Source organism: Psittacula echo (genome assembly GCF_963264785.1).
Source record: "Psittacula echo genome assembly, chromosome: 5".
Lineage (NCBI taxonomy): Eukaryota > Metazoa > Chordata > Aves > Psittaciformes > Psittacidae > Psittacula > Psittacula echo.
Genome location: NC_137739.1, coordinates 71,084,304 through 71,104,324, shown reverse-complemented (window position 1 = coordinate 71,104,324; position 20,021 = coordinate 71,084,304). Strand labels below are relative to the sequence as shown.

Sequence of the window (20,021 nt, the reverse complement as noted above, 5' to 3'; positions counted from 1 at the left end):
GAAGTTATAAGGATGCCACCTGAACTCCTAACTGTGGGAAACCCTTTGGTGATGCCCTGTGTCAGTGGTTGTGATGCTGAGCCTAACACTGTCTACTGAGATCCCTGGTGTCAACAGGGAAGAGGACGTGAAGAAGATTAAGAACATGGGACATTGTGCACAAATTACTGAATGACCAAGACTCCTGATAAGAGACAGGAAGTAAAGCTCCCTGGGGCTCTCCAGGTAAACAAATCAACCTTGTTTAACACTGCTTACATGTTTTAGCCATCTGTCACTTCTTGGGAAAGGTGTTCAGAGCAGGTCCAGCATACAGTTAGATCACTGAAGAGCTCTGACAGTGGTGGGGCTAAGCCTGTCCGGGGGAGACTGCAGGTGGGTCTGCTGTGTCCCTTCACTGCAAAATCATAGATCATCTGGTCCAACCTGTCTTGGCAAAGCATGATCTAGACCAGACGGCCCAGTAACCTGTTCAGCTGAATCTTTAGTGTCCAAAACCTGATGAACACACAGTCTGGGGCTAAAGAGGTTCATTATTAAGGTTGTGTTTTACTTCTGCAATCTGGGGCTAAGACCGTTCCTTTTTAAGGTTTTTTGGTCTTTACACTTTCAGGTGTGCATTGCTCCAAGCCTGTATGTGCTTTTGGGCATTTCTTTCCAACCAGGCATGAGCAAGGCAGCGGAAGCGTTTAGCACCAGTGTGCTTCCCGGTGGAGTCCCAACGGGGAGTGTTTCCCCTTTTCAAAGCCTTCAATTCTCGTGGAAGGGAAATGCAGCCAGCGGGATGTGCTGGGCTGCTATACTGGGGTTTATGTTAGTGTATGGCTCATTTCTCCTGGAAATAGCAAAATCTTTCCTGTGGAAGGAACATGGATTTTGGCCCCTCATGCTCATATAAACTGTTATGCATTTAAATGGAAGAAAGACTTGGGAAGCACGTGAAACGCCAAAACAAAGCAGGAGAGGGGACAGGAATCACACAGTTCAAAGCTGTTTTTCCGCAGATTGCTATTTGGTGTTTTAAGTTTTTAGATTTTTTTTAATTTCTGTTGCTCTTAATTTCACTTTTTTTCTCTGTCTGTATTTACATACATACCCTAGAAGGGCAAAAATCCCTCTTTTCAGGTTGGGGTGTGTGTGTGTGTGTGTGTGTGTGTTTGAGGGGAAATAAACTTCCTGAGTGCCCAAATTGAAAAATCAATTATTTATTCTCTATAACAAATTCTTTAAAGAGCTATAGACATAGAAAGATAGCCTTGAACTATTACCTACCCACTATACCTTCTGTCTGCCTTTCTACCTCCCCCCCTTCCCCTCCTAAATGGAAGAAAATATCTATCCGAGATCAGAGATCGCACCTGGGAGCAGGCAACCGTGAGACATGGGCACAGCCTGCAGCCTCCCTGCATCCTGCCTGGCTGTGTTAAGTCCAACACCCTTGACTTCCACAGCCTTTCCAAAATCCTCCTTGCCGGTCCCAGCGCTGCAGCCCAGAGAGCAGCTCGAGCATGGGATGGAGCAGGAAGCCTAAAAACTTGGGTCTGCAGAGAGACCTCTAGTGTTTTTCTTTCTCCATGTCCTGGCAGAGTTCCTCCAAAGTACAAATACACACAGAGCTCCCATTGTTTGCAGCCCTTCACAAGCCCACTGATCCTAATATGGAATTCAGCAGGAAACCCATGATTTCCTGACACACAGCAAGCTGGAGAAAGAAAGGAAAAACTCCATTAAAATCCTCCAGGCTCTCCTCCATGTTAGAAATGAAATGGAAAATGGAGTGGATTTAACAGGAATCCCTGATTCCTGCAGCCAAGCTGGAGGAAGGGAAACACGAATCAAAGCCGCAGGCTGCTGATATTTTTTAAGTCGCAATAAATACTGAGAACTCTCAAGCAGGATGAAGATTTCCTGACTCGGACGAATGAGAAGGGACAGATAGCTTTTTTTATGATATTTCTCTCTGTATATTTAATTTATTCACTTCAATGATTCTCTTTACTATCTGGTAATTGTTGGAAGCGGCTGTGACAGCCTGGAAACATTAGTATGATTTCCTGAGTTTGAGATTTGCTCCCCCCCCCCCCCCCCCAAACTCAGGAAAAGTCAATACAATCACACTTCATTTTTCCTTCATGTGCACTTGGAAGTCCTGGGAGAAGCAAGAGCAGCGGCAGCAGCAGCAACAGCAAGAATGAACTGCAAGGAAAATGACAACTGCACTGACGGGAGCAGCAATAACCCAAAGAAGATGTTAAAATGCGTGGTGGTTGGGGATGGTGCAGTTGGGAAAACCTGTTTGCTGATGAGTTATGCCAATGATGCCTTCCCAGAGGAGTACGTCCCCACTGTGTTTGACCACTATGCAGGTAAGAAAGCGTTTTAAAAGAAATTTAATTGAGAACTGCAGCAGAGACAGGTGGGAGGTAAAGGAGGCTCAAGGAGAGGAGAAGATGGTTCAAAGGGGGTGCATGGGTTACTTCTTGTCCAGGAATGTGATTCAGGCCTGGATGGTAGCCAGGCAGCTTAGATGGCAGCTCATATAATTGGGGCAATGCAGGATTTATTCAGAGAATTTATTTGTTTGTTTCCAATGTTTATTTTAGTTTTGGTGAATAACCAGTGTTAGGGATGCAATCAAATCCCCTCGATTTTTGGGACGACAAATACAATTCTGCCTCCCTCAATCTGTATTCTTGGTTTGCTTCTGAAATTCTGAAGTTATGAAATTTGCAGGCTGCAGTTATGAAGACTATATGTATATACACATAAAAATATGTGCTACCAGTGATCTTGTGCCTCATGGCAAAAAATGCATAGATTGCAATATTTATATCCTATTTAAGCGATAATCTTTGAGAATATATCCTATTTAAGTAGTAATCTTTGAGAAAACCAGCATAGCCTCTTTCTGTGTTGTCAGAGTAAAAGTCCTTTCAGAGACATTTGTTACTCTACCTATAAATAGATTTTAATGCTATAACTTGATTGTAGGGAAAGCAGAAGTGGTGATTGTTTTGAGTACTTTCTTGTGAGGGAATTTGTAGTATAAGAAAAAAATACGAACATAATCAGGATCATCAATGATGTTCACTGCATCACTGTGCAAAAGAGACTCAGATTTAAGTACAATATTCACAGGCCTCTTTCTGTAGCAATTACTTATATTACCCAGCTGTGTCCAAAGTTATCATGCAGCTGGTGTGCTAGGCTAAAACTGTTGCTCAAACTTCTGCTTAAATTTTCCTATCCCAAATTCTGCTGGTTTTCTTCTCTCACTGCTCCTTTGGCTTACAGTTGTTGTTTATGAGATCCCTGAAAAACAGATTCTAGAAGCACTGCAAAACTCATTGCTTATCTTGCAGCAACAGTTGGAGTTTCCCTCATTCTCTCCCCACCTCCTTAAAACTTGAATTTTCATGGCATGGCTTATCATAGATTTGGTATTCTGTAATGGGAAAATCTCTGCTTTCATTCTGGCTTCATGTCAGGTTTAGCAGATGAACTGGCCAAACAAGCAAGCTGTGTAATTGCAGAATCTAATCCATGGAAATGTGAAGTCCTGTTACTCCACAAGAGTGGGCAGCATCACTTCTAATGCAAGCAACGCTTTCTTTCCTCTACCCTTCCCACCAGATAAATGACCATTTTAGAGAAAAAAACCCAAACCAACCTTTACCCAAACAAGATATAGGAAAGCATATTGTACGTTCTAAACACATACTTGCACGAGCCAAAACCCCTAAGGAAGCCTGGCTGTGCGAATCTATGCCTTATAGTGCAACAGCACCCATTTTCCCGTGAAAAGCTGAGATCTCTTATCCCTTACAGCTTCGCTACCCAGCTATACACCAGTTGCAGCACTTACTTGCCCTTCTTTCTCCTCATGCCCTGCAAATACCTTTGTGTACAATAGCTGGTTCCAGACCATCTATGCATCAGCCTGTGGCTGGGTCATTTCGGTGTGAGCGTGGGGGCACACGTGTGCATGGGGCTGTGCACACACACAGGCACTGATGCCAGACAGGCAGGCTGGCACTCGGTGGGGGCACTACGCTGAGTTTCTCTTCCCTACCCAACTGCAGGTGATTTGCAAGGACTTGCTTCAATTTCCTTTCCTCTCTGCCAGAAGCAGTAGAAATTGCCAGTGGGCTCAAAATTTACTGACGGAGAGGAGGGCTGAGAGAATGATGGGAAGACAAAGAATGTCACTGCATAATTCTTATTTCCTTAGGGTATAAGGTAAAAGCAGTATAAACGCAGTTTGAAATTAAGCTCCATTTTCAGGGTTTGAAGAGTTAGACATCTAAAATATCTCCAGCTATTTACAGCACATAAATATAAACTAAAAATGCTTTCAATGAGAAAGTTCAGAAAGATAAGGGAAAAAATAGCTGCATATATTAACATGCTATTCTAAGAAAAAACCTATTCGGCGGCAGTGGTCAAAACTAGCATTGATCAAAGACATAATTTCAGGGTTTTGAGAAATCCCATAATTTATTAAACCAATTTCACTACAAAACTGCACATAGAATTGAACAGTGAAAATTACTTCTGGAGCAGAAAAAGTCCCACTCATAAAACATAAAAAATATTACATGGCATAAAGCATAAAATAACCTATCTAAAATACTGTGGGTATTAAGAGAGAAAAGAGCTCGTTTGAGGCAACCTTACTGCTGAGATTACAGACTTCAGGATATTCTGTAGCAGCAGCCCATTCAGCTATGGTAGCCCATAGTCGAGAGGAAAGGTAGTACAGTAGTACCACGGGCACAGCAGTACCGTGGGCATGGTGATACCACAGGCACCATGGCACACAGGGAGGCTTCATGCATTGTCAGATCCTGCAGGGTGGTTGAGGCTCTGTAAAATCACGTTTGAATTTACACCAGGGAACCAGTTTGCCCCTGCCATTGCCTCTGCCAAATCCAACTGTTTCAACTTTTCCAAAAAAGCTGAGACTGTTTGATTCTGATCTTCCATGCTGGAAATGCTCAAAAGCACTTAATTGCTACAGATTTTTGTGAAGCTGCACTTTCCATTGAAGGTTTTTCACCCAGGCGTTATTACCAGCAGTGGTGCATTAGCAAGCTCTCCCTCTTGCCTCACCAGGTCACAGCCTGGTTGTGAGTCCCAGGGCATTTACCAATTTCCTTCTTTCTAATGGAAAAAGTAGGGAGAGGGGAAAGCATTAAAAATTGAGGACTCCAGTGGTGATCTCAGAGCAGTTTCTCACTGACACAACTCCAGCAACTCAGGGGAGACAGTGATACTATCCAGCGCAGCTTTGGGAAAAGCTCCAAATGCACCACTGCTATGGCCAAGGCATTAACCATTCACAGCCCTGCAGCTACATGTACTTGGCCTGCTGTGTTGCATCTTTTTAGCTCCTTCTCTGGGCAGGTTTCCATGGGACAGGTGAAGCAGGTGAACATACTGACAAGGATGGCCAAGAAGAAGCAACCAGCATTTCAAAGGGCTGAGCTCCAACAGTATTAGACCTGTACAGTACTTATTCAGTACCTTTCACATGAAAGCTCTTGAAAAAAACTACAAAATTTGGGCCCAATGTCCTTGTAATAAATCAAAGGCAGTAGATGGATTTCACCTAGAGAAGGAGCAGGCTTCCTGCAAAGAACTCATACAGCATTTACAACTCAGATATGGTGATATCTGGGAAGAAAAGCTGTTGGTGTTTCACCATGTATGCAGCTGCACTGTACCAAAGTCCAAACCAGTTATTAGCTCCACACTAGTAATATTCTGCCGCAGATTTCACCCACAGTCCACAAAAGGAAATTTGTTCGAGGCCTGTTGCCAGGCTTGGGATGTGATGGATGTAGAGTAGGGTCAGAGGCAATGCCAGACAGATGGGAAAGGCATATTTGTTATTTGGATACAAAAATGGTTTCTTTTGTTGGATATATGGAAGTTTACAAGTTTGGTTACTTATCAAGGCATTCTGAAGAGGTTTTTCTGGAGATCAGAGCCCTGGAGTTCCCTCACGTTTGGTGAATTTCGAAAGGTCCACACTGAAAAGGTTTAACCAAGAGGTAAATGTTATTTCTATGGCAGGCAAACCAAAGTGCTATCTCAGTGACAAACAGGATATTACTGGCAATAACTGTAATAATAGAGACTGTTTGGATAGTGAGTAGATGCTTTAACATGCTGGTTCCATTCTGTCTTTTGAACATCAGGTGCTGATTTTCCATGAGCAAAGGTCTCTCAGTCAGGGTGACTTGTATTGTGTCTAGCTATGTGAGGTTATAAATGTTTAATTAGGGCTGAGGTTGTACCAACAAAAAAATTCAATTCAACTAGCAAAGTTGGTTTAATAATACCTAAATTAACTGGCTTGCTCTGTGAAATACAGAAGTGAGATGTGTGTTGTTACTTAGGCAGCCACCAAGGATCCCATTTGGTATTCATGAACCCTAAAACCCGAGCAATTTTTAGCATGAAATTTATTCCCCCATAAATTTATATTCAGGCTTCCCAAAGAGTCGGTCAATGCCCCAAGCCTGTCAGTGCTTAAGAAGGAATTGCGCAATGGCCTTAACAACATGCTTAAACCTTGTCAGCCTCAAAGTAGTCAGGCAATTGGACTAGATGATCACTGTAGGTCCCTTCCAACTGGAACGATTCTGTTCTGTTCATAAAGTAGATCTAGAATAAATATGACCCTCCCTCCCCTCATATGTCGGCACAAACTGGTGAACATTTATAAATAGTGAACCCATTTGAAAAAAATTAGCAGTGGCATGTGATCAGCTAATGAATAGCATACAGAATAGTTCAGCCATGACTGAAGCTCTGTAAATTAAAAGCAATATAGAAGAAGACAGATGTTAATTACCGTTAGCAGACACGGTTTTTGTTCTTTAATGATGATTCAATCTAATTTGCCTGACTTTGCACTGAAGTGGCCCAGGGCACTCACTGGTCTCGCAGAGTAGTGATCACAGCCTTACTGGTCAGGCAAGCCATGCAAGGAAGGAGAGTCTTTTTCTCTGGCATTTTTATCAGAATAGGAGCAGTACTACTACTCTTGGCCATAGCAGTCACTTGTACCTGTGCAGGTCCATAAATATATTACACCCTGCCTGTATGCCACAGCGCTGACTCAAATCTATGTTCCTTACGTCCACGCATGTAAAAGAACAGTTGGAAGTGTGCTGTTGTCGATCATGGTGCTGTCGGTGGCTGGCCACTCTCAGTCCTGAGGCAGGCAGGAGCACCCAAGGGAGACAGCTCATGCATTGAGCAGCTTTGCCTTGCACCTTCTCCCCATGTGGGAGGAAACACTAACCAAGACATTGCAGAAAACAGATGGGAACTGTAACATCCCAAATTTCTCCATTTACAGTCACAAAAGCACACTTCTCTACACTTTTGATGTGCTAGTTATTTTTAATTGATTGCTGACACACACCGATTTCAACCCATCTCTGCTTGCCATTATGTATAAGCAATGGCTGAAACCCCATACCATTGCTTTTTTCCCCTGTTGAAACTTTGTTAGACAGGAAGAGACCGCCCAAGGAGATCTGCAATTTTTGTATGGGTGCAGGAAGAGACAGCCCAAGGAGATTTTCAATTTTTGTATGGGTGCTGCTGTGGGAGTCTTCACACTACCACATTCTTGAGGCAGTTGTCTCCTATAAAAAGCCTTGGTAGCACATTAGACAAACCCTTCATGCAATGTTTGGGGTCATTAAACTGAAAGAGCTATAAATAGCACTGGCAGAGAGCTGTCATGTTTATTTGCACGGATGTTTGCAGTGTGGGGTTTTTTTTTTCCTTTTAATGTTCATCCAGTTTTGATGGTACAGATTTGAACTTTATCCATGAGACAAGAAAGCAGTGACTCTTTTAAGATCTGGCTCTTTAGACTAGCAGCTACAGAACAGATATTTTAATTTTGCCTCTCAGGAGCTAAAAGGACTTCTCTGCCAATCTTCCCGGTATCATCCAGAATAAATCAGGGATCTCAATAAAACATGGAAGCTACAACACAACAAAAACACACCAGTGCAATTCAAAGGTTTTCATAGCTGGTTTTTTTGAAGATAAATTTTACAGAACCACTGATTCTTAGATTTCCCATAGAAGGTTTTATTCTGTCTTGTGTTACATAAACCAGAGGAATTCTAGTGATCCTCAAGCTTTTTAACATCCAGGAAGCCTAGACAGTCTTCATACCAAAACCAGGTGCTTTTTTCCTGAATCACCATGGTTATTCCACATTCACATGAAACAGGCACCTTATACATCCCCAAGCATCTTAAGACCTTTTCCTTCTGAAGGTGTTTTACTGTATGTGAAGACTTGAGATAACTATCGTTCATATCTCTCTTCCTCACCCACATCCCTGTATTGTCCGGCGGATGCACAATCCACTTGAAGCTCTTGGAGACAGAGGTGTGTGCATGCTTTGTGATCCTATTTACTCAGGGCAGATTGTTTCTACAGAAGTCGTCAGAGCACTGTGGTGAGAAAGTCCCTGTTGTCCCCTGGCATTACTGAAATGCAGCTGAGGCTGGGGAGAAGTCTGCCTCACCTGAACTGCTTCCTACCTCTGTCTTTGTTATAGAGCTTCTCTTTGTACTGTTGCCATTCTTGGTTTGATTTTACACTGACAAACTTTATGCTACAAAGAGACACAAAAGAGCTCTCCACCCAGCCCTCCCATACCCACCAGCATCTTGCTGATCACCCAGGACTCATCCCAGAAGCTGCTGCAGCCCTATGCAGAGAACTCATTTCTTCATCCAGTATCAGCAGTCAATAGTTATCCTTGTGTGTCAAGCACAGCAGGGAACAACACTGCCCCATGAATAACATTTACAGTCTAAAAACTAGATATAGAGAATAAGCAAACTACAATGCACATCAGGAAGGATAGTGCCAGGAATTAGAGGAATAGATGAAGCAGCCATGTTATTCCATCCAGACTTATCTACCCTAAATTCCACCTAAGCCCCTCTGTCTATTATTTTGTATTAGCTATGTGGCATTCGAAGGGCAATGGGAAACACAAAGAATACTAAGCAAGGAGTGAGACCATTTGAATGTGTATTAGTGGTTTGGATGTCTTATGATGGGGTTTTTTTAAGGTCAGTCACAGTCCAGAGGGAATGGGTTAGAAAGATGAGAAAGTCAAGTGGCTTAAAAAGAGATATTTCTTTGCATGGCATGTGGTTAACCCAGGGATCTTATTACTGTACAGAAGTTACAGAGGGCAAAATCTTAACAAGGTTTGGAAAAAGGAAGGTTGGACCAGATATCAGGGAGATTGAGTGCTATCATAAGCTAATGAAAAAGACTTCTGCAAGACACAATAAAATGTGAGCTAACACCACCTTCTGTCAGAGGCCAGGATAAGACCTAAATTTTGTCTGATGAATGGCAAATTATCTTAAACCTGCTCCCTGCTACCTCAGAGATGAAGACTTAACTCCCTGGGCCGTGAGTTTGGGCCAATCCAGCACTCTTGTACTCAGTGTTGTGGAAAGTGGCTTTTTGGAATGATTCTTCTGATAAATGGATGGGCAAACATATTTTGAAATTTTGCTTATGTAGCAATGGACTGCTGCAACGAGACATGGAGCACAAAAAGGATTTACAGCAGAAGTGATGAGAAAATGGCCCTTTCCTTGTCACTATTGCAAGACAGTCTTAGTCTTTTCCTCCACTTCTTTGTGGAGGGAAACGTTGCAGGAGGTGACAGCAACTGAGAAAACCAAAACTGAAACTGTGGCCTCTGGCCCATGCAGGATAATCTCTACAACTTAACTAACAATCTCATCCACTCATTATCTTAAAATCAATAATTAGCTTGGTTCATGTGGCCAGCCATCCACATCACTTACAAGGCAAAACCACTTACAGGTGGTGCTCGACCAGGTGTGTGTTGACAGCCAGGTAGATACTTTTCAGCAGCAGATGCTCCACATGTAGGAAAGAAAAACAAAAACTTAGCAAAGAAGTCTAAAACACAAAAATTCCTAGACATGTACAAACTAACTCCTTCATTTCTGCAGATGTGGCAACCTTTTTACTAAATCATCGAAACAATGGTTTAGTTACTGAGTAAGTCAATGCAAAATATCTCTGCTAAAACTTATATCTCATTTTCTGTTCTCTTGATAAACCTTGATGTCTGTACTAGAATACATATTGTTGTTATCATGCACCACTGTGTATATTTTGCCCTGCAGGCAGTGACTTTTCCTATGTTCTAACTTTCCAGTTGTTATGGCCAGACCTAATGACATCATGGAAATGGCAAGGGATGAGAAAGAGCAAACATATTTCCTTCAATTGTTCTGTTCAGACAAAGTCATTAAACAGTAATGACATCTCCTGTCAAATTCTTATTTATCTTTGCTATGAAAAATATACAAGTTATTATATTTCTAGGCTGTTTTTAAGAGTGACCATTCACAAATCTCCTTTCAGATATATTGTTCTTGTGTCCCAAGCTATGGGTCTTTCAGCTAAGTTAGGGAAGAGGTTACTGAAGAATGAAAGCTTTATGAATTGCCACCGCAAGTTTTATCCTAAGTGGCACTGAATGAATGAATTCTTGACCAGATTTATGAAATAAGCTGGTATTCATCTCTCTTTTTTCCCCAGATAAGAACAGGGAAAATGGGTTTTAAAATAATGTCCAATAATTAAAAGCTAAAAAATAAAAAAATATTTGCCTTATTTATTATCCAGTACCACTTGCATTCAAATTCACAATTGTCTCACCCAAGACAAGCCGTGCTACCAGCAGTCTTTGCTGAATGCAAAGACTAGACCTGAAGTGCAACTTCTACGTGTGCTAAATGCTCAAGCACCATTCCTCAACCAATTACTTTCCCATGTACCCAGGTGGACAAGAAAGCTCTCCCATATCTGAGAATGAATCATTCTTACTGCAGTCCCAAGCTCCATCTATCACGTCTCAGCAGTGACGATACAGCCAGGTAGGTGTAGCAGGAGGGTGGACCCAAGGATACAATCCAACCATGTGGTTGCTACCACCTTTGGCTGAAATGGATGCAGTTTTCATTATGCAGTGATGGGTTTTCCTGAGTATTTATTTCTTCTGTAGCATACACACTCACAGATTTATGAACAAGAGCAAAACCCTTTTCTTAGTCAGATAGCACTGTGGGCATGGAAAGTCATCATATGAGAGTCGGCTCAGAAGAGTCCCGGGGGACATAGTGCCATCTGCACCCTGTGGCACTTGTTGAGAGGTGATGTGCCCAGCTAGTCCCCATAGCCAAAGTGGTGTAGCTGGGATCCCAGGGAAGGGAAAGGCATGAAAGACCGTGAGAACTTGGTATTTCAGCTAGCACAGCACCCCAGACTTAGTGTGGGCCCAGTGCACCAGCAAATCCAGCAGTGAGGTTGCCCGAGGTTTGCCCTTCTGCCTTGTGGACTGGCACAGCGATGAACCCAAAAATATGAAACACACCAAGTGGTCTCAGGGGAGGTGAAGGATGGAAAAACCATTCACTCACAGGAGAAGCACTGGGAAAAAAAGAAAAAAACAACTCCTAAAGGAGGGAGGTAGACAGCTGTAAAAATATTCCCAAGCACAGTGGCACAGGAGGCACAGTCAGGAGGGTGATAGCTTGGGAGCAGGAGGGGAAGAGCTGTACCAGGATCCTCACTTCTGGTTCAGGACAGCATGTGAGTTTATCATGGAAATAACAGTCCCAGTCATGAACATAGGAGGCAGCACTTAAGCATCTGAAAGACTTAAAGAGCGCTGTGTAGAGGGGCTGGACAGCAAGGTCCTGCCACAGTGCAGGAGGATGCCTGAGATGACTGACTAAAGCTACTTTCCATCCCCTGAATTCTGAGGGGACAGAGGCCACGTCACTTATTAAATACTCTTTGGCACAGACATCCAGCTATAACTTTGAAGTAATGATATTAACAGTATCTGCTAATGCTCAGCTTTCTGCAGACTTTAAGGACAAGAACAGCTTCAGCAATGAGTGGGAAAACATACATGTTCAAACATAACATTAATTTTTATCCCCTGGGAGATGGGACAAAAAGAGCATCTATTTACAGTAATAATGTTGCTTTGCTGAGAACAGACCATAAGGAAAATCCCATAAGATTGGAAAGTGTGTTTTAAGTTCAAGGACTGTCCCATGCTCCAGCTCCAGAGTGGGCAGCGGTCCAGCTGCTGTGAGCAGTTTTGTCCTCACAGGCCAGACCCTCCCTATTTTGGACACAGGGTTTATGAGCAATCTCCCCAGCTCTGTTTCAGAACTGGCGAGCTTAGCTCAGCATGTTTTCCTCCAACCAGTAGCCAGAGTCGATGACTTTTCTAATCTAATGCCATCCAGAGGGACCTTGACAGGTTTGAGAGGTGGGCCCATGCAAAACTCATGAAGCTCAACAAAGCCACGGGCAAGGTCCTGCATGTGGGTGGGGGCAATCCGAAGCACAAATAAGAGGCTGGGTGGAGAATGGACTGAGAGCAGCCCTGAGGAAAAGGACTTGGGGCTGTTGGTTGACAATAAGTTCAACATGAGCAAACTGCACTTGCAGCCCAGAAAACCAACCATATGCTGGACTGCATCGAAAGGAGCAGGTCAGGGAAGGTGACTCTGACCCTCTGCTCTAGTGAGGCCCCATCTGCAGTACTGTGTTCATCTCTGGGGCCCCCAACACAGGAAGGATGTGGACCTGTTGGAGTGAGTCCAAAGGATGATCAGAGGGCTGGAGCAACTCTCCTAAGGAGACAGGCTGAGAGAGTTAGGATTGTCCATCCTGGAGAAGAGAAGGCTCCAGGGAGAACTTTCAGCCCTCCAATACCTAAAGGGGATGGCAAGAAATCTGAAGAGAGACTTTTGACAAGGGCCTGTAGTGACAGGACAAGGGGGAATGGCTTTAAGCTCAAAGAGGGCAGATTTAGATTAGATATTAGCCCATGGCAGGGAGATTGGAATCAGATGATCTTTAAGGTCCCTTCCAGTCCATACCGTTCTATGGTTCTACAATAATTCTGGGAGGCCAGCTGCTTGAGATGCTGTCCATGAAAAGCAAAATGCAGAAACCTGGTTTTTCATTTAAAAGGTGAGGTGTTTCCACCAAGGAATCTCAGCTCCGAAGTAAACTCACACTGAAAATGCCTCCTGAGACCATCTATTTTTTTGCTATATGTACCAAGCAATGGTTTATGGAAATAATGCCCAGGATTTTGTCTTCGCCATTTGAGCTTTGACAGGAGCGCTGCTATTGACAGGTTGGGTTGTATGATCCTGCTTCTCAAATGGTCCATATGGACACAGAAATTTCACTGAGGACTCAGGGTCTATCTACATGTAGATTAAAAAATGCCTTTAGAGAGGTATTTTGTAATTGTGTCTTTATTTTTGTTTATTTATAACACATATTATAACACATAGACCTTTTCAACTATATCAAAACACAAAGGATACTATAGAATTGCTTATAATTTCTATCTAGTTTAATCCCTAAAACTTGCCATTAAAATTTTCAGCAAAAATGTGAAAAAAATCTAGAAGGGCATTTGTATGCTCTTTTTTTAAGCTCTTAGAATGACCCTTTACCTTCACAGTGCTGCTGTGCTTTGTTCTATGTATGTAACCAGTAAATCTCAAAATCAAGTACAATTCCCTTTATCTCGTTGCCTTCTAGTTACTGCTCAGAATAATTTAAGCCTGTTCCAGTAATACAAGGGAGTAACATCTCTCATTAAAAAATACATGTGAAATAAAGCTTTAAGAAAGTAATTTGCCAGGAGTACTGTTCACAAAAATAGGCTCAAACTCAACAGTAGAAGGGGAGTTCATATTCCAAAAAATATTCAGCTAATCTTCCACAAACCAGGCCTTACGGAAGGACTCCAAATTAGCTGAGCCAGTGCATGATATCAGTAATACGGAGAATTTCCCTTGCCACACATAGAAATATTCTCTGATGAAGTGTGCCACTTGGACATCATCTGGGAATTTACCTAAACCATTCAGTTTGGTTGAAGTCCAGAGGGGTAAGGTTGCTGTGATTCTTGTTATTTTAATATTTTAGAGTGTTACGTGCATTTTCTCCCTCAATTCTCCCTCCTGGGAAATTGCTAAAATGGTGAAATAATGCATTCTTCCATTATTTGAAGCTTATCGCCCAATTTATTTCTTTTCCTGTAAAGAGCTTCTTGTAGCAGTACTGTAAGTCCCTCCTGATGCTTCCAAGGAAGTAAGAAGGGAGTAAGAAGTGTGAATACAGAATGAGGTCCCCAATCTGAAATAATGTTTGCCAGAGGAAATCAATGCCAAGAAAATGGTGGAACAGGAATAAATTTTGTCTCCATATGGTGCTCCCAATCATAACGATTATGGTTTCTCTCCCCTGCCATCTATTTAAACACATGAATGTGAGAGATTAATACAAAAAAAACCCCAAGTCTTGCAACAATTTTGCAAGGAAAAAAATATTTTGAGATTATACTTAACAGGGTGGAAACTGCTGAGGACACAAGGATTCTTGTCCCTGGCTAAGTGCATTCACAGTATATCACAGTGAAGTGCCTGAGACAACTCATATAAAGAGCACCTGACCAGAGAGCACTTTGTACCTTCCATCACATTAAGTCCTTCCAGGTCTTGACCCACCTACTGCAGTTCCTTCCATCCTTCAGAATGAATAACTGCATTTCCTTTTCTTGGTATTTATTTTCCACGTCATTGCTATTTTTCTCAAAGAATAGGGTCTTCCCACCTGAAATATTAGAGAAGAAGAAAGACAGTTTGTCTTTGCAAAGTATGCCTTGATGCAGGATGGGACATGGAGCTGCCCAGAACTAGATATGGGTCCTGCAGAGCCATCTCTGAGCTAGCTTGGTCCAGAACCAAGCCACAGACATTACACACATCGCGGCTGCCCCACAAGCACTGAGTGATAATTATTACCATGTGTCTGTTCTGATTTTCTCAAGCACTGTCAAGAGTTTGAGGACCGCAGCCAGCCAAGACATGAGAGCAGATGTTCTTGCCTTTTGATGGATGTCAACTCTGTCCAATGGAAAATGCCATCTGAGTTGAATGAAAACCAATGCGCAGTCAGTCAGGATTTTGCAGGACAGTCATGGGACCACCCCTCAGTGACCACTATCTATTACAGACATTGCAGAGATCATACAGCAGCCATGTTTTTCCTGGCAAACTCTTGCCACACATACAATAAAAAAATTAGCTCAGCTTTGCACGTAAGACATTAAAGGTCAAAAGAGACAAGGAGCTGCATGAAAACCAAAAAAACCCAGGAAAATAAGGAGGGTGGGAAAGAAATATACATCCTTAGAGGATGGAGGGGAAAGGTATGTTTAAGAGAAGACAGTCCGGAAGCAACCCATAAATCATAAACCAAGTGACTTGTAACAACTATGTTTTGGGCAATATGACTCATGATTTTGGTCTTTTGGGGTTAGCAAAAGTTCTCGCCAGAGCATTTTTGACAAACTATCCCACCAGGAGAAAATGCTGATTCATGAAAGCTGAAGCATTTTTTTAATACTTGGAAGGACAAATTCTTGAGGTCCAGGGCCCTTTGGTTATTTCTGACAGTGCAGCAAGAAAGACCTAAATTGAAAACATAGTATCTGAAGGTTTTGTTTTCATTCCATTGTAAAATAAAAACAAATTGTAAAACCTCAGAAGTTGTCACAAAGCAGAATTATCTTCCCCCGGCCAGTTCTAGTCGGTTACTGTTATTATCCATTTTATAGTTACTGTATTGTAATCATTATTATCCAAGGGCAGGCTTACTCCCGCTTCCTTTAAAAGAAATGTTTGTGCAATAGACAAAAATTTCCAATGGAAATACCTCAAATAATGTGTGTTCAGGTGTGGTTTTAGGCTCTTTCAACATCAAAAGCTGCAACCATTGCAGGGAGAGGTTGGCAATCATTGCAAGCCTTGGCAAACCTAAAGATAGAACCAGGCAAACGCTTAGGAGAAAAGTCTTCAAACTGTCACTGGCTGTGTCTTTAATATCTCTGGTACAGGCTACCTGCAGAGTGGGTTTTTTCTCCTCTTCTTTGATGACTTTTGTCATCACATTACTGACTAAAAAATCCACATTTCTGATTAATATGACCACATAGTTTTGATTTCCAGAAGGAAGTTATTCCAAGAGCTCTCAAAGGTTTTCTAAGTATATTTTCCCTCCATCAAACACAATCTTGCTCCAGTGAGTGTTTCCCAAAGTTAGTGACACTGGAACAAGGACTTCATCCGTAATGCCCAGTGGACATGGAGGGAAATGTTTGTGGCTACATTCTAGTAATGCTGCTTGTATATTATTGGAGGGAATATACAGTAAAGGACCTGACTGGGAGCTCATGCCATATAAAGTTAGGAAGGACATTATTGTGGCTAGGGGAATTGAGTTATATACAATAAGTCTGAACTTGAAATTCAACCTATATTCCAGCTTCTGAGATCATTTACACTCTGGTCACTTTCAGTATTCCCCCTATATAGCTGCATTTCTACCATCTGTCACCTTAACAAACCAAGATGCTGCTGTTTGATAGAAAGGATTCATTCCAGAGTTTAAAACAGTTTGTCCTTCCCAGGAACTTCTCAACAGAGGGCTCAAAATCCTGTCCTAGTATGAATTACATCTGACCTAAGTAAGCTCATTTGGGGTGTCTGAATTTCAGAAGTTTGAATTTCAGATTTTCTATATGGGCAACCCTTTTTAACATGCTCCTGCTGTGAGCTGTCAGGCAAGAATAAAAACAGAGCCATCAGAGGTAATGAAAAGGCACCACCAGCGGTGCCTAGCATATTTCTGCCATAGAAGAGCTAGAAACTTAACCTGAAAGAGACTGGTTTCATTTCCTAGTGAGCATGGTGAGTGTGGGTACCTGAGACTAGATACAGTCTTTATTAGCATATTTATGCCTATTGCCATAATACTGGCTTTTAGTCTGATGATCTTCAGTATGAGGAAATGGTGGTAAATACATTTTGATACTGAAAACAGAGGAAATAATATTTAAACAATCATTTTGAAGGTTAGCTATGAACCCACACAAACTGCTGGGTTCATCTGGAAGGCTCACAGAGTTGGAGCCAAGCAAATCTAAGTCAGGAAACCCTTGAAGTGAAGGAATGTGTGGCATATAATAAAACGCCAACAAGTAGATGAATAAAGTAAGAGAAAGAAGAAGATAATTTCCTTAATGCATTTCTGTGCAAACTGCTACTCTCCCAGGAAATCAGAATCAAGATATTTATGACACACAACAAATAAATGCTCAAGAAGGAAATAACAATTTTTCCCTTACATGTTAGCAGGAGATGCAAGGAAATGTTCATATAATAATAATTGCATGATCTATTTTTTAAAGACTTATTAGATTACAGAGAAGCCATATGTTGGTGATGTTGATTCCCAGATTTCTTCCTCTGTTACATTACTTTATATATGCAGTTAGAGAAGTATAGTTTCCACTTCAGCAAATTTTCCTCAAAAATATGTGCGTAGATGCCTTTTGATAAGAAAGACAACAATCCTAATGCCACCATTTCACAAATGCAACCCCTATTGGTTCTGGGGGCTAGTAAATGAGCTTTATTTCTCTCCATGGTTTTATTAGTATATACAGAAGAAAAGAGGGTCATCAGCAGGGGAATATAGATCCCATCTTGGCATGGGGTAGGGGCACTCTGGGTTGGAAAATCTCCCAAGTACCTCCTCTGAGAAAAGCAACTGCCATAATCCAGTAAGGGCCAGACTTCACCAGTAACAATAAGAGAGAACAATAACAGGAACCAGAAAGTCAGGGCAGATCACATGAATAAAATGTGCAAAGCCCAGAGAGAACCTGGACCTTGGCATTCATGCTGTCTAATACAGTCATTTTGGGACAGAAGAAATGTAGTTGGATGGAAGAGTTTTCTCTCTTATCTGGGCACCTCAAGCTGTGGCCAGATACGAGAGCATAGAAAATACTCATCTTCCTCTGTCTCTTAAGAAAACTTAAGTCAGAGTTTTTGAAGGTACCTTGTAGAGCAGGCTACCTAATTCAAATTCAGTTTGAAAATAAGCAATTTCGGTTCCTTGGAAAAATCCCTCCCCTCATTTGATTCCCAAGAGGTTCAAATCCCCTCATTCAGCTTCCTGAGCTGCTGAAGGCTCCCAGTTCTTACATGGCCAAAAGTCTTCTTACAGATATCAAGGTCTTCTCTGCAGGATGGCAGTAAGCCCATCCCTCAGCACCACCCCATTAGATTATAAAATGTTTCATTCAGATGCTGATTAAACCTTTAGCTATAGAAACACAAATGCTAAGCAGGAGTCTCAGTGTCAGAGACTCTTAGTAGCTGTAGAAGAGGATGTTAGACATACCACAATTTGTGCAATCACCCATTTGGAGGGAAGACCACAGATTCCCTTAGGTCAGCAAAAATATCTGATAAATGGCTGATGATCACTGACACGGAGAGTGCAATGGATACACTCCAGATGCCTCTTCAATATCCAATGGGATTTATGTCCAATCATTGACAGATGGGAAACCTCATTTCTAGGGGGTGGGAGGAATATACATAGACATATATATACACACACATACATATATACACATATATACATATATGTATATATATGGGTTGAGTTTATAGTAAGGTAGCCAAGACTAGATTTTCTTTTTGTCATCTTGCTATTTCTAGAAATACCTCCCTCTGCCCCCTTGAAACTCCAGAGCGTATATATCCCAGACACGTAGCTGGCTTTAAAAACCCCAGATCTTAAACTAGGAAGAAGTAAGCTTAGGGAGATCAATATGTCTGAAGGAATAGGGGTGGGAAAATCTCCAGAGAAAAGTGTTTATGAAGGAAAGCATATTTTCTAGAAAAAAAAATCTACAGTTTGACACAAACTCTCAGGTAAGGAAAGAGCCTTTCTAAGTGAGAGAACATACATGGCAATGCAGGCTGGAGAACTGTTCAAAAGGATACAGCTCTGAGACTGCTCTTGAAAGTATTGTTTACCTTGTTAAAGAATTACAAAGTGAATAGTGAGCTTACGATGATGAAATCATACATAGGATCAAATTGTCCTGAGTGCTTTCCTGCTATGACAAGAAGACATATAATTTCTCCATAACCAGCCCCCGGATTGCTTTAACACTGGCTTTCTGGATACCAGTCCATCATTGACCAGGTGTATCCTGTGAGGTGTCTGACTTCATCAATTTCATTATTAAACAACAGGGAGTCTGCTCAGACACCCTCAGCTGCCTTACAAACATAGCAGTAATAACTTAGCATTTTAACTTAAGGAAAGGAGTTTGAAGAGATATATAGGCATACAATTCCTGACAGTTTTCTCATCTTAATTTCTCCAGAGGGTCTTAGCCGTGGTCAAGCCTTCCATTTTTCAGAATCTGCTCCCAAACTCAAAGTCCAAAGATCCTGTGTTTAGAGATGAATGTCACTGTTCTGAAAGGAAAGAGATTTTGAGAAACCCCTTTGTTCTGAAATCCTCTTAAAACCAATTCAAACCAGTTTCTCAGTGATTCTCACTGGTGTGGTATAAACAAGATTTGATTCTTGTATCTTTTCCATTTGCTCACTGTATCTTTGCCATTTCCCCACAGAAATAGCACCAGCTGGCCATTATTATTTCACACTCTGGAGAGTTCAAATGTTCAAATGTTTATCAGCAATCCAGTTCTGTGAGCTTTCATTACCAACAGCAAGAGAGATTTCTGGGCTGTTTGGTCAAAACCCACTTCATATATGACCACAACATAATAATGCATACACTGCCTAATGTTAAAAAATTCATTGCACACTACTGAATGCTGAAAAATAAAATGAGTCACTGTCATTTTAGACTATCTTGATCATCAAAGCTCTATGGGCAGAAGGCATCAAAGCAGTTAATACTAACAGTATTTAATATTAAGTAGTAGGATATATTAAGTAAATATAAAGTTTGACCCATAAACAGTCTCTAGTATA

The 20,021-nt window shown here is 41.7% G+C and overlaps 1 protein-coding gene across 1 annotated transcript in view; it reads left to right on the top strand.

Annotated features, from left to right (window-relative positions):
• Positions 1–2,191: 2,191 nt before the first annotated feature.
• Positions 2,192–20,021, top strand: part of RHOJ (ras homolog family member J) — a gene marked incomplete at both ends in the record, with an annotated part of 55,400 nt that continues 37,570 nt past the window's right edge. Inside the window, one exon of the mRNA XM_080618808.1 lies at positions 2,192–2,366. Coding sequence (XP_080474934.1) covers positions 2,192–2,366 — 175 coding nt within the window. The remainder of the gene's footprint in view (positions 2,367–20,021) is intronic.